Source organism: Triplophysa rosa, linkage group LG23 (genome assembly GCF_024868665.1).
Source record: "Triplophysa rosa linkage group LG23, Trosa_1v2, whole genome shotgun sequence".
Taxonomy (NCBI): domain Eukaryota; kingdom Metazoa; phylum Chordata; class Actinopteri; order Cypriniformes; family Nemacheilidae; genus Triplophysa; species Triplophysa rosa.
Window position 1 is genome coordinate 17,990,454 of NC_079912.1, and position 14,488 is coordinate 18,004,941.

A 14,488-nucleotide genomic window follows, 5' to 3' on the forward strand; every position below is an offset into this window, starting at 1 on the left:
GAGAGAGAGAGAGAGAGAGAGAGAGAGAGAGAGAGAGAGAGAGAGAGAGAGAGAGACGAATGAAACTGTAGATGCAGAAATCAAGCCCTGTCTTTCAAACAGATTAATCGCATTAGACGGCGGTAAACACCAGCACGTGTTTGCCATCCTTACAGTCCGCTCTTCGCAATCACAACTAATCTGCTCCGTCAATTTCCAGGCTCCAGACGCAATCAGCATCCCTATATTTGCTGGTTATGGCTTGATTCTGTAATTACAAATATGCAGAAAGTTGAACAAGCGTAACCAAACAGAGCATATAACATGCAGAACACCCCATTTCTGTTCGCCGTTAACTGCGCTTCTTTCCTTCTAAGGCTCTTATACCAAGCCTCGCTGAGTGAAATAATTGATTTTACATGCTTGATTTCATTTGCATTGTTGTCAAGACAATGTCATTGTCAAAAAATCTCCAAGGTGGAAGCTTAACTTCTCTGACCTTTCCATCCCAGCATGCGACTCACCGGAACGACCTCTGCTTCCGCCACATAAAACACACTGCTGCTTGAGATTTTATAATAATCGTGCTTGAGAATGTGGAGATATGAATTTGCTTAGCCATCAGCTGTTTTAATAAACCGAATTGAGACGTTGAGGGATTGTCAATGAAATGATCTTAAGGAAGCTGACAGAAGAAGCATTAACCTTCAGCGCTGCATAGCTTCTTGCATTCATTGCTCTCATGTTGTGTTCACACCAAACACGAAGCATCGCGTTCCTCGCTCTCTATTACTCGTGGGAATAGTTCGTTTTTTTTGCGCGAGTGATGAGAAAAACATCGCACAACGGGGAGTGTCTTCACGAGTGCAGACGTGTCAAACAGTGGGTGACAATGTGGTCTTTGCGTGAATTTCTCACTCGAGTTGAAATTTTTCAGTAAATGACATAAAACGTAAATGCAAAGACTCCAGTAGACGCGATCTCGGGATCTGGAGTCTTTGCATTGACTTCTTATGTCATTTACTCATTTTGTATGTGAACGCAGGGTAAAGGTTCCTCTATTATCAGTCTGCTTCTAGGAATCCATAGCAACCTGGCTTTGGTTACTTGGATACAGAGTGGTCGTGATGTAATTATAAACACCAATCCTATACATAATCTCAATGTGCAAGCAGACTAGTAATCTTCAAAAAAGTGCATGCCTAAAAGGATAGTTCACCCAAAAATGAAAGTTATGTTGTCATTTATTCACCCTCATGTCATTGAAAACCTGTATGACTTTCTTCTGCAGAACACAAAAGAAGATATTCTGAAGAGCGCTGGTAACCAAACAGCAGTTTTTCCCCCATTGACTTCCACTGTATGAACACAACCATTTTGAGACATTTCTCAAAATATCTTCTTCTGTGTTTCACAGAAGAAAGATTCATATACTGGTTTTGAATGACATGAGTGTAAATAAATGATGACGGAATATTTATTTTTATGCTCTCGGATCTGAAATGAAACCGGTCATTGGATGATACGCAACACCTGAGAATAATCACAGTCATTTCTAATAACGTGGAGTGCGAAAGCCTGACAGAACACACGTTCACACCAACACCAGCTCGAAACTACAACAAGCTTGACAGCTACTAATGAACATTTGACAGAGACGGCAATTATCATAAATACCAGGCGTACTGTAGACAAAGAAGCCTCTTCATAAAAGACGAAGGACACACAAAAAAACTCTTCCCTGCCTAAACCAGTGCACAATGGTACAGCGATAAATTCACCTGGAACCGCTGTGTCGGACATCGCAAACAGCCCCCAAGGCCCACGATTTCCATCACAAAGCCATGCTGGAGTCATGGGTGCATAATGTCTCTCGCTGTGTGGAAACACAGAATCAACCCACCTATACACTGTGTCAGTCTCAAATACTCTTCTGCTTTGCCACACAAGCACACGCTGTGCTTATCGGTGAAACCATCGTATCATGTAACGCAAGACATCTCAGGTCACTATTAACACCTCGCCCAGGTTAGAGGTTCTTAAGTGACTGACCTCAACATAGATAATGATGCGCTGAAGGCCACAGATGTGTCTGTTTTTAGCTCTTTGTGAAGGGAAGCAGGTGATTTATAAAGTCAAGGCTATAGCATGACTAGGTGGAGGCCAGTGGCCTATATCACAAAGCCGGTTTGGGTTTTTACCCAGGTAAGTTGGGTTTTTACCCAGGTAAGTTGGCGTTTAGTTTGAGAATACTCAGAGTTTTCTGGCTCAAGAAGGTGAATTGGTTTTGAGCGGGTTTCGTCGCCATGGTATATATATATATACTGTATATACATACACAGTATAAGCAACTTAATACATGATATAATTTCCCTTAAATAGACAGAAGTATCTGAAGAGTGACCTCTATTTATCCTCCACACAATAATACCAGCCACCCTTGGAAGAGCCTTGCAGGTTTCTCTTTTAATCTATTAACAATCTTTAAGAACACCTTTCCCAGCTTTAAGAGCACAAACACAAGATGTTTATCTGTAAATCACAGTATGCATTTCTATATGTCAATGCCGCACCCTCAAGTAGCATATATTTGTCCCCGAGTTGACAAGGACAGCTGTGGTTGTTAGAAAAACAAAGAACAGCAAAGGCTCTTTGGTGCCTGAGTATTAATGACTGTTGAGGAGGAGGTTTGGACCTAAGCTTTGATCAATAGGAGGGGAAGGCGAAGGGCAGACCCCTATATTTTCTGAAGGCAATCCCTCCTTTTCAGCAGCTCTGCAAGTATACAGCAGCAAATCAATAAGCTCTACTCATTTATCTTCATCCCTAGGTCTCCATTCTTCATCGACGCTCTCGTCTGCATGCTCTGTGAACTGCAGATGGCTCATAACTCCATTTATTGCTCCACATCAGCAACTGTAACGTGTGAGAATGTCTAACAAAGAGTGTCCTGGTGCATCCCGGTCCTGATGCAAAAAAGCACTTTGTAGCGCATGCGAGACATATATTTAGCCACACGATGATTATTGATAACTTGCTAATGTGTTTCATATGACAGATTTCACATATTGTATGCAAATGGGACTTCCAAACTTCCAAACCTAAATATATTTGGAGGCAGTTTGTCTAGCAGCCTGTTAGTAGCGCCAATTACAGATTTCACACAACTCTATAGATAACTATAGTGTGCTGTGGATAACAATTGAGAAAGTTTTGACACTCAGAGAAACATTCTGTCAAATCGGTATTTACTGTTGCTCAGGGTGTTGTCAGTAATGCGCTCTTCCGTGCTTCCAGCGTCTTTCGAAAACCAAAAGCTTGTTTGTGTTTAATGTTCACATTGCTTTACATAGCATTAGTGTGTTTTTACATGTCTAAATGTCTTAAAGGGTTAGTTTACCCATAATTACAAAATCTGGCATCATTTATTTATATGTATTGTTCAAAACCTGTATGACTTTTTATGTACTGTGAAACACAAAAAAAGATATTTTGAGAAATGTCTTTGTGTCCATACAATGGAAGTCAATAGGGGCCAATGTTGTTTGGTTACCAACATTCTTCAAACGATCTTCTTTTGTGTTCTGCAGAAGAAAGAAATTCATACAGGTTTGAAATGACAGACGGATGAGTGAATGATGATTTTTGGGTGAACTATACCTTGACAAGTCTTCTAGAACCCTACTAGAAGAAAATACAATAAAACATGATTTCTGTTTAGCTACATTAAACATATTAAAGCTTTAATGTCATATTATTGTGCTGTGTGTAAACGCATTCAAATGTGCCACTGATATAAACTGATTCAAATGGGTCTGGTTTCAAAAATGAAAAAACAACCTGTAGATGCCACGAGCTGCCCTTAGGTGAAAAGGTGAAAAACAGTGTCCTTATGTCATTTTGAATAGTTTAGCGTTTCACCCAAGGACACGCTTTGCCCTTAAAAATTCCTGAAAAAATAAGTTAACACTTTTCAGTATTGCTTCACAGTTGCCATGGGCTGAAAGTGTCTAAACTTATCACAAGCTGTAGCACTTGTGTCGGTGCGCGGTTAGCGTACCTGTCCTCCCACATCACTTCATCTCTGGAGAGCAAACACCAAAATAGACTAGAAACAGCCTTCATTACTTGAGTCATCACTTGCTTACAAACTATTACCACAACTGTAAACATGGATGCAATGAAATAGGTCATTTCATGCTCGGATTAAATTTGTGTCAACTATGGGAACAAGTCCTAACGCTATCCACTTCCATCACCCTTAACAGATTAAATGCGCAGTTTCCACTGCAAATACGAATTGGTTTTCAAATCTGATCTTTACATGACTTAAAAAGTAAAGTCTGGTTCTTCTGTTCAGACACTGTGTCCTCCGTATGTATTGTAGAGATTGGTACAGTATTGGTGATGATGCGAGTGTCAGCACAATGCCATTAGAAACAGATTAAAGATGCAATCCTTGTTTTAGGTTAAAATGAACAAAAATTTGTTATTGAGCAAGAACATAAAAAAAAAGAGTGTTCAAAACTAACCCCCCATCTCACCATTTTTCACAACGGTCAACCTTTTAATAACGGTTTATAAGTTAAACCGTCATCATTTATTCTGTCATCATTTACATACCCTCTTGTCATTATAAACCTGTATGACTTACTTTCTTCTGCAGAACACAAAAGAAGATATTTTGAAAAATGTTGATAACAGAAAACTGTCGGTCCACTGACTTGCAATGGGTTTGTGTCCATGGGTCGATGGGGACTAACCATTTTTGGTTACCAACGTTTTTCAAAATCTTCTTTTGTGTTTTACAGTAGAAAGAAAATCACACAGGTTTAAAATGACAACAGGGTGCGTAAATGATGACAGAATTTTCATTTCGAAGGTGAACTATTCCTTTAAGCTGTTGGGTACAGTTTTGCAGGAAGCGTAAATTTGACTTTACAGTATTTGACTCCAACCCACGTAAAGACAAAGATGTAAATTAGCCTGTAATATTATTGTTGTTTTTTTGCAATTTTTAAACCGAGATGTAGATATAAACAGGCAAAGTTACAGACTGCAGCTTAAAGTCATTTCTTGTGCATCAGCCTATTAAATTTAATCTTTTGTGCTCCCATTGGTTTTTGGATCAAACCCAACATGACTGGCTGTATTTACTTTCATATTTAATTGCAGCAAGCAAATTAAACAAAAGTTGAAGAAGTGATGTGCGAACAAAAGAATGTAGTATGCAGTCAACTATGCAGAGATAAACAGCAGCACACAAGCTCAAAGACAATCTAGTTGCAATAGCCTTTAGTAGCCCTGCAGGGTCAGTTTTCAGCAAATGCCTGCAGAAATATGTGTTGCCAGTCCTCATTAATTATCTATTGTCAAGTATTTCAGGACCAGCTACTTCTCTAAATGCAGCGCCATAGAGACAAGTGGCCACTTAACATTAACACGTGATCAACACCAATTAAGGAAGAAAGAGACAAAGCCATATTTTCACTGATATTAGTGATTTAATTAATAGGATCGCATGTAGCAATTTAACCACTTCAAAATAAACAAAGTCTCTGATTATTATTGAATGTTCCTGAGAATGTGTGAAGTTGAACAAAATAATAAATCATTAAATTTTTTTTATTTAACATGTTTTTAATCACAGTGTTTTTTAATATGTGGATTGATTTCGCCATCAGTGCTTAATTGGCAGTGCTTGCTAATGCAGGGTTAGGGTTCGGGATTTGAACAAACACTTCCCACACTATATGTGCTATGAATAATACCTCAAACTGTGCGACTTTTGAGGCGGTGTGCTATTACTTTAAGAAGGAATTTTAAGAATTTTCAGCAGGAAAATTATGAAATAAAAAAGACTTGCAAGCAATGGCACGCTCATGCCCTCATAACCATGCAGAACACCCTAGCAACCACCCGGCAGTACCTTAGCAACCATAGCGAACAACCTAACAACCACCTGGTCATGCTCTTCAAGCCACGCAGAACACCCTGGCAGCCACCAAGCCATGCCCTAGCAATCAGACCAAACACCCTAGCAACCACCCAGAACACCTCTGCAATGACCTATAGCATCGCTCTAACAACCATTCACAACACCTTACTGCACAAAAGTGGCAAACTAATGGCCTTGCCGCACCATCTTACTCAACGTATTCATTCACACTTTAAGTCCCCAATTTGATATTGTTCTTGTATGTATTTCTTTGCTTATCATTTATTTCTTTTGCACTATACTACATGTAACAATGCAAGTGACCTTGAACTCTCAAAAGATGTTATATAACTAAACCTATTATTACCTGGAATGATAATAATGGAATGATATTCTATTGTTGAACATATTGCCACAGAAGCAACAGCTAACAACTTTTCTTGTAAGTCTTAAGTGCTGCATAGGTATATGTTCAATGTCATATTTTCTGTTAGCACGTCTGTCTGGGTAGCACAAGATTTGATGACCATGCTCTATAATTAGTACAGGGCCCTTTAAAAACATTTGTCAGCCACAGAACCGAACAAGACTTATATGTGATCACAATCATTGACCAACTGCTACATTCCATTATGGACTCTCTCTCTGCATCGAGTTGCAGTTCAAATGCAAACCACACGCTTTCAAAAGCTCCTGACTTTACATTGTACTTTAGTCAGTAAAACCTACGAAATCAACACAAATAAACAAACTCAACACACAATACCCTGCAGTAAAAACCAATACACCTGCCTCCTCTAGCTGTGATCGCATCGATATGTTTGTATTTTCTGCCTCAGAAATAGCATGCATACTCACCTGGGATCCTTCTGTATGCTGTCTATAGAGGGAGAGCGTGCCAGGTTGCCCTCTGGTGGCAGGGCAGGACCCGACTTGCTGTAGGGTGACTCCACGGACGAGCAGTATGGCAAGGTGCGGTAAGAGTCAGCATAGTTGGCGCCCTGGCCGGAGGAGTAGCCACCCCGAGGAAACGTCCCTGTGGCATTTTGACTTCCTGTTCGCTGCAAGGGTACGGAGTCAACACCAGGGGAGGATGGGGCTATGGCGGGAGAGTAGGGACAAAACAAGAAGTTCAGGACCTGCTCACAGAACTGGTTGACTAGGTCTAGGTAAAGGAACAATAACGTGATAAACGACAAGACACATGTCCGAATGAAAGAATGACAGAAAAGGAGAAACCGGGGGAAAGAGGAAAATAGAGATGTAAGAACAACAGCAGTACCTATAGACTTCACAACAAGTACATGATGTTGAGACAAGTTAATAAATACAGGGCAAAAGATAAATAAGTACATAAATACAGGGTCCAAAATTAACTTTGTCATACTGTCCAGAAATATTTCTAACTGGCGATTAAACTATTTGGCTTTTTTATGTATACATCAGCAACTGTGGCTTTACGAATATTGCAAAAATCTGTTAAAAATAACAAATATCCACAAGGATTAAAAGATAGTCAATGCAACAATGCTCGAAAGCCCACAATCCAAGATAAGATCACAGATCACGTCATTCCCTGTGATGTCCATTCAGTCTGACCCACCTCAGCACTTGCTGCTGCATCTGAAAGCTTGTTTTTAACCGCATATGTGTTGGGTTTTTAACAGCGAGGTCCGCTTCGTTCAATACGAGGGCACAGTGGCAGACGCAGTCGGCTAGACAGCCGGTGGAGCATCTAATAAATTTAAACAGCGAGGCGATCAATGGCAGGGTTCTGAGTCTTTACCACAACATGGCGAGGCCGTAAAACCGGACTATTAGTCACCAAGCACAAAGTGCACCCTGGGAAAAAAAGGGTTCATGTATCTTCGCAGACCATCTATGACTCTTTAGCTTCCTTTGGAAAAAATGTCACACTCACTCAGTGTAGGCTAACGATAATTAAACAGAGTGTGAGATTAATGGAGTCTGGTGGAAATGGAGAAGCGGAAAATGAGAGCGCATGAGTGAGAGAGAAATCTAAAAACTGAGGGGTGGGGAGCTGGAGAGAGACAGACAGACAGACAGACAGATAGATCATTTGAGATTTATTACTGAAAGCTCACGCTGACTTGATTTAATTCAATTCAATTTTATTTATATAGCGCTTTTCACAATGTGGATTGTTCCAAAGCAGCTTTACAGGAGAAAAACAGAAAAACACAGAGAATGTGAAACACAGCACAGTGCATGGTGTTTATAGAACAAGATCATTCTAGTGAATAATATCTAATAATATCTAATAAAAGCAGTCTCCCGGTGAGCAAGCCAGCCAACAATGCCCTGTGGCGAGGAACCCAAACTCCAATGAGAAATAAATGGAGAAAAAAACCCCGGAGAAGCCAGACTCAGCCGGGAGGGCCAGATCTCCTCTGACACGTCACAGCTGCACTCAGTTACTTTGATGAAAAGTTACTGAGTAAATGTTGATGAAGAATAGGAAGAGTATGATTCACAGAAGTTTGACCTGCATAACGATGTCTTAAGCAAGTGAAAATCTATCCGTATGTCATTACTCGGTTTTCTCACAAAACATAGTAATTCGATAAAAAAGGAATGTAATTAAAAGCAATGCGTCGTGTGCAATCTTTGTGCAAACCTGACAGATCAAATAGTCTCAGTGACACCGTGAAAGACTAAAATAGAGCTACATTTTAATTAACTGTGTGGTAATGAAATAATGAACTCCAATGCGTATCTATTTCTTCTTGACAGACAGAATAGGTTCAATGACACAATGGGAAGTCTGCACACAGTAATTTATCACATAAAATTTGACTCACTAACTAAAATGAAGCTTTGGGCCTGAAATAACACAGCGTTGAATTTAAACACAGACATTACTTACAGCACAAACGCAACACCCTCATGTAATTGAGCTCATATGTTGAGCCTCTCAATTTTCCTTTTATAATTAATGTTGTTGTATTACAGCCTGTGAAAAGCACAAATTTTGTGGGCGCGTTCGCTTATTTGCATAACTTCTTCAACAATTCACAATATAACAATCGTCAGAATGAACGGCACTAATTCATTCCTGGTGAACTCCCCTAAACAAACCTGTTCGCCCCATTGAACCGAGCCGGCGAATAGACTTTATGGTTATGAGGTGCTGCCACTCCGCCACCGTGGGAGAGTGACCTTTAGATTCTATTAGCTTATCTTATCAGAAAGGGTGTTTATTACGTGACCTCACACAGAACTACACGGACAAGGGCTTTCGTGTCAGATAAACACGCACGAACCCACATGGCGGCACAAAGCGTGAGGCGGATAACATCTTGCACAAAATCTCGACAACTTCGACTCGTCTCATATCTATTACTTGTCATCGCCTGTTGTAAACAACGCGAGTGCAGAAAGTAATAACTGCCACTGCATATATTTTCTGTATAAAATGATAAATGGCCCTATAAAGGGTTCCGTGTCTTTCAATAAAGCAGGTGTTTATTAACTCGCGGTAGGATTCTCATACTTTTCCATCTGCGAGACAATTTAACGGTCAGTTCCAGCATCAACCCAATACATCTCTGTACGACTTTATACGCAAACTACTCTGGGGATCAGACTAATGGCTATCGAGGATGGTTTTTCATACCGGTGGCGATTCATTTAGACTATATTCATACAGTGAGAGTTTGACTGATCATTGTTGAGAATTGCACAAAGTCTGGTGCAATAGCGGGTAAAAACTCCTCCCTGGAGTCACATTGTGAGTTTACCATCCCGGCTGAAACGTTGACACTTTCTCTTATTAATTTGGTACAGAAGCTGTTACAGAGGGCTGATAATGTGCTTCAGTGAGTTCTGCTATTTCCAGACAACACGGTTTGTTGGTGTAATTGTTGAATGAACTAAGCCATTTTACTATGTTCTGCTTTCTGTGACACTGTACACGTTCTTTCATTAAGCCAGTTTACAAAACACTTTTGAATTACAACCATCACTTTCCTTCACATGTAATACATTATATGGACAAAAGTGCTGGGACAGCCCAGTTCTTTCTTCTGCAGTACAAAAAAGAAGATATTTTGAAGAATGTTGGTAACCAAACAGCTGCATTGGTGCATTGGTTTTGTGTCCATACAATAGAAGTGAATGCAGTCGCTTCAAAATATCTTAATTTGTGTTCTGCAGAAGAAATGACAAGAGATTGACAGAATGTTTATTTTGGGGTGAACTATCCCGAAGCAAAGTGCCAATGTCACTTTACTTTCTACTGCTAACATTAAAACTGGCTATATACTAACATATACTCTATTTTGAGCCTGAAAAAAGCTTAATAAATTAAACTCGTCATTTATTTATTTCTGTAAGGTAATTGAAATGTTATGTTGCAATGAAACAATGGAAAACATAATTGCGGCATCCTTCAAAAAAACTCATTTAAAGGTGCTGTGTGCAATTTTTTGGAGGATCTATTGCAGAGATTATTATATACACAACTATGTCTTCAGAGGTGTATAAAGACCTTACATAATCAAGCCTTATGTTTTCATTACCTTAGAATGAGCTATTTCTATCTACAGACGCCGCGGATCCCCTTGCATGGAAGTCGCCATGTTGTTTCTACAGTAGCCCTAAACGGACAAACTGCTCTACAGAGCGTGTTTCATAATTACGTTGTCTCCTTCGGCAAAGAAGCAAAAATGTGACGACATCATAGCCCTGTATCAGCCGCCATAGTTTTTTGAAAGGGAGGGGTGGAGTGGGCCGTTGGTTGCAATTAGCAACCTCACCACTAGATGCAGCTACATTTCATACACTGGACCTTTAATGTCTCTGCCTGGGATGTTTCATAGACGAACATTTTTATAATTAAATATTGGTGTATATAGAGGAAAAAGTACATATTCTTTGCATTCAGTAGTAAAAACAATAAAAATGTTTTCCAACAATTGCAATAATGGTTAAGAAAAATGTGGCCACAAAAGCTTGTTCTTTTACCAGGTATTTCAAATACTTAAAATATGAGACGAAAAAAAACCAAGACCCACATGAAAGAGACATTACTAAGTGCATTTTTCAGCACAGAAGGTGAATATGAAACTCAATCTTCTACCTGGTTTCTCACGAATCACATCAAACACACCCCCCTCCCTCTTCAACTCTATCCCAGGTTTCTAATCTTCTCTTGCACTGAGGCTTTGAATATTCTATAGGTTGGATAATCGCCTGTTCTTTTAAATTACCTGACCTTTCAGATAGGAATCAAAAGTGCCAGCACTTCCTTAGGGTTGGCATCATTAGATTCTGTTCTCTGTTCCACTATAATATGATCATAAACAAACTGCCCTTTCTTTTTTCGCTATGCTGCGTTGCCTAGCATTTTTTTTTGCCTCTGCGTGAAATTACACCCCGCCAAAGGTCACGCCCATTCAACAGAAACATATTAGAGAAATGATTTGTTGCACTGCCACTTGATGTGCAGAAAATATGTGCAATACAATAAAAGAGATACTAGCTGTATTTGAAGAGGGGCATCTGACTGCTACACAACCTAAGCATCAAATATTGGCATGAAGCAAATTTCACTCTAGCAATACAATATAGCCAAGAATGCCACAAGGCTGTGTTTATCCTTAAAACATAATACCCAGGATTTTCCAATAGAGACAACCATGTTATTTGGATAAAATTATATGACGCGCTTTAGCTGTTGTGCGCAGTGTTAATGCGCTGCAATTTCATGGGCTGTCTGAGCAGTTCAGATTCAATTGTGCATCTGTTATATTGCGTCTGCTATTCTACCTGCTAGAGTGCTTTATTTCTTATTATAAAGCAAACGGCTCCACTTTAGGATGCTGGCAAATCAATACAATTGTCAATTCCAGCTGTGCTAAAATATGCTATATAGTAAGGTCTATAATGAAACTGCTTAAAAATATTGTCTTAATGTCATTTTTAATGTCTTATTTTAATATGTATGAATATAGTGATGTTTAGAGGACATTTGGCACAACAGCATGCATAAGAGGACCGAAGTCTCAAAGCACCTCTAATAGGTGGAGACTATTATATTGTGTTCTAAATGCTTTCTGTGTTTTTAAATCTGCTTTTCAAATACTCATACGCATCATGAACTGTTCTGGTTCCTCAGGTGGGGGGACATGTGTTGCTGCGCTCCTGCTCTGACAACGCAAGGCTGCATGGACAAGCACAGAGTTTGCCCAGAACCGTTTCATTCCGCCAACTTTATTGCTATTATTTAAATATTTGAAGACAGTGGTCCTGACAGAATTCCCTTTGTGCCGTTAAAGGGCTTGACCCTGTAATTGCTGCTTGCAGCTATATTTTTTCTTACAGCGTTTGCACTTTAATTGCACTTTTATCTTGTCCTGTTGGTTTAAGAGCCAAGCCAACTTGTCATTTCTTGTCATTGCCTGCTAATTATTTTTTCATTTGTTTAGTTTGTTTTCAAGTTGCAAGTTGACAAGACATCAAATTCGAATAAAATATTGTTGTTTAGCTATCTGCATATACTGTAGTTGAGAATGAGAATCAAACTTATGCCAAGAAAACTATACTAATTTCTAATGCATTATTATTTCTTAAAATGTTTTACACGCACTTATATATATAACTTGCTGCACCATTTAATTACCTACAACTGCGGTTCCTCCATGAAATCTGGCCACATTAATTCAATATACGGCAGAAATTAGTTGTCAGTTTGGTTACTTTATCACGCAAGAGCTGACTATTGCTGACTCGTGTTTGAGAAATATATCTTTCAGAACATATTACTTCATATCACATTCTTCTAAGGTGTTACTCCCTAAAAAAATATACAGCTCAACTTAACTTCCGTCTGATTTTAAAACCAAATAATAGTGAAATGTTAATCAGCTGCAATAAGAAAGACCCTTTAGATTTATACAGTCGTTGGTTTATTGGCAAGGTTTAAACTTTTTAGCATAAACCCTACACACTCAAAATCCCAGATGTAAAACCAGAGTGCAACCTCCTATTTAATTCAGGACCCAGACTAAAGTTGATTCTGTATGTTTACAAATTCTATTTTTATGCTACGCAACTCTCTCACCAGCGAGACCAGCGCGTTAAGACCTGCTCCCTTGTGACACGTCTCATGTGTGTCTTCTGAAGAGGAAATCCCTAAAGACCAGCCCGAGCAGAACTATTTTAGCACCTTATCTTGTTTGTGATGTGCGATTATACAGTATATCTGGAACAGTCTAAAGCGGCATCTATATTCAGATACTGCAAGTTAAACTGAGCACCTCAATGGGGAATTTAAAGCTGATCTCCATAAATTATACATATACTGTACCGTGAGCAATTAACGCATCCTGAAAGCTCAGCAAAAATGTCATTATTTCTGTAAAATGCACAGGTATTACAGATGCCGGAACGACGTGGGAAAATGAGGTCAGGTTGCAGCTCAGTGGGCGAGATGAAATGACTGTATTTTAAAGGTCTGAAAACAATGATTTCTTTGGAGGGTAACATTTAAATTGATATAATAGCGGGCGAGTCACATGACACAGCGCAGAATATACAACTCAAGTGACTGTGGAAGTGCTTAGAGATCCAAACATTCCCCACGCGAAGGCTGAGCGATGACAAAACTCCTCAAGTGCCGCTTTAGACTCTTGAATGGAGGCTTGAGTATTCCGCCAGGTAAAATCAAGGCCTTCCTCTGTTCCATTCTTCCCTTCTGAAGCCCCCCGGCAGCTCTCATCGGGGTATCGCAGCTCATTCTTTTTACATGTAAAACAGATCGAGTTAAAGAGAAAAATAGGCATAATTAGCCCCCTTTTGTGTCATATTAGTCATCCTTTATGATGGAATTCCATGAGATATGGCAAAGCCACAATGTTTTGGGAATGGCAAAGCCACATTCTCTCTCTCTTTGCGAAAGTGCAGCCGGTTATACAGGGATGTGAACAGAAAAGCCCCATTTGATAGAGCACTTCCCTCAAGCTTGGGTTAATACCTCGTTCGGTTCCAAAATGAGTCTTTTCAGCACATTTTTAACAGCATATGCTGTTCTCGCCGTTCCTCTCGCACAAAGTCTAATTAACTTTATGAAGTTTGAATTTCAGAGCTGCAAATGTATGAGGGCTTCTGCAGCAGAATGAAAGGCCGTGAGGAGCTTAATCATATTCATATTATCTGGAGCTCTGCGCGAGATTATACCAGATTCCCGGACAGGCAGACTTGTGATGAATAATATACTCAAAGAAAATCAGCAATAAAGGGAATCAATGTCCTGTAATAATGTTGTTTTTGTGTTAATGCTGGCTTCGTATTTGATGATTATGTTTTAAAATATTGAACTGTTAGGATGAATCTCATTACACCTGTCAAGAACATGTCAAATATAATCCTGAAATTACATTTCAACAATTACATTTCATATCGAGTATGAATGAAGTCACGCGGAGCCATTTTTTGTGTTGTGACTTCATTACTTTGATGACAAAATTTTGTCTACAACTATTTTTATTATTTCGTAAATTATTTAGGTACACAGTACAACAAATGCTAAATGGATATAAACTGTAAGTA

General features: G+C 39.3%; 1 protein-coding gene across 3 annotated transcripts in view; it reads right to left on the bottom strand.

Moving 5' to 3' along the window:
- The window catches only part of ctnnd2a (catenin (cadherin-associated protein), delta 2a), a 274,012-nt gene that overhangs the window by 78,285 nt on the left and 181,239 nt on the right, over positions 1–14,488 (bottom strand). For all 3 annotated transcript variants that reach the window (XM_057322474.1, XM_057322473.1, XM_057322475.1), the window contains one exon: positions 6,776–7,016. In XM_057322474.1, coding sequence (XP_057178457.1) covers positions 6,776–7,016 — 241 coding nt within the window. The remainder of the gene's footprint in view (positions 1–6,775; positions 7,017–14,488) is intronic.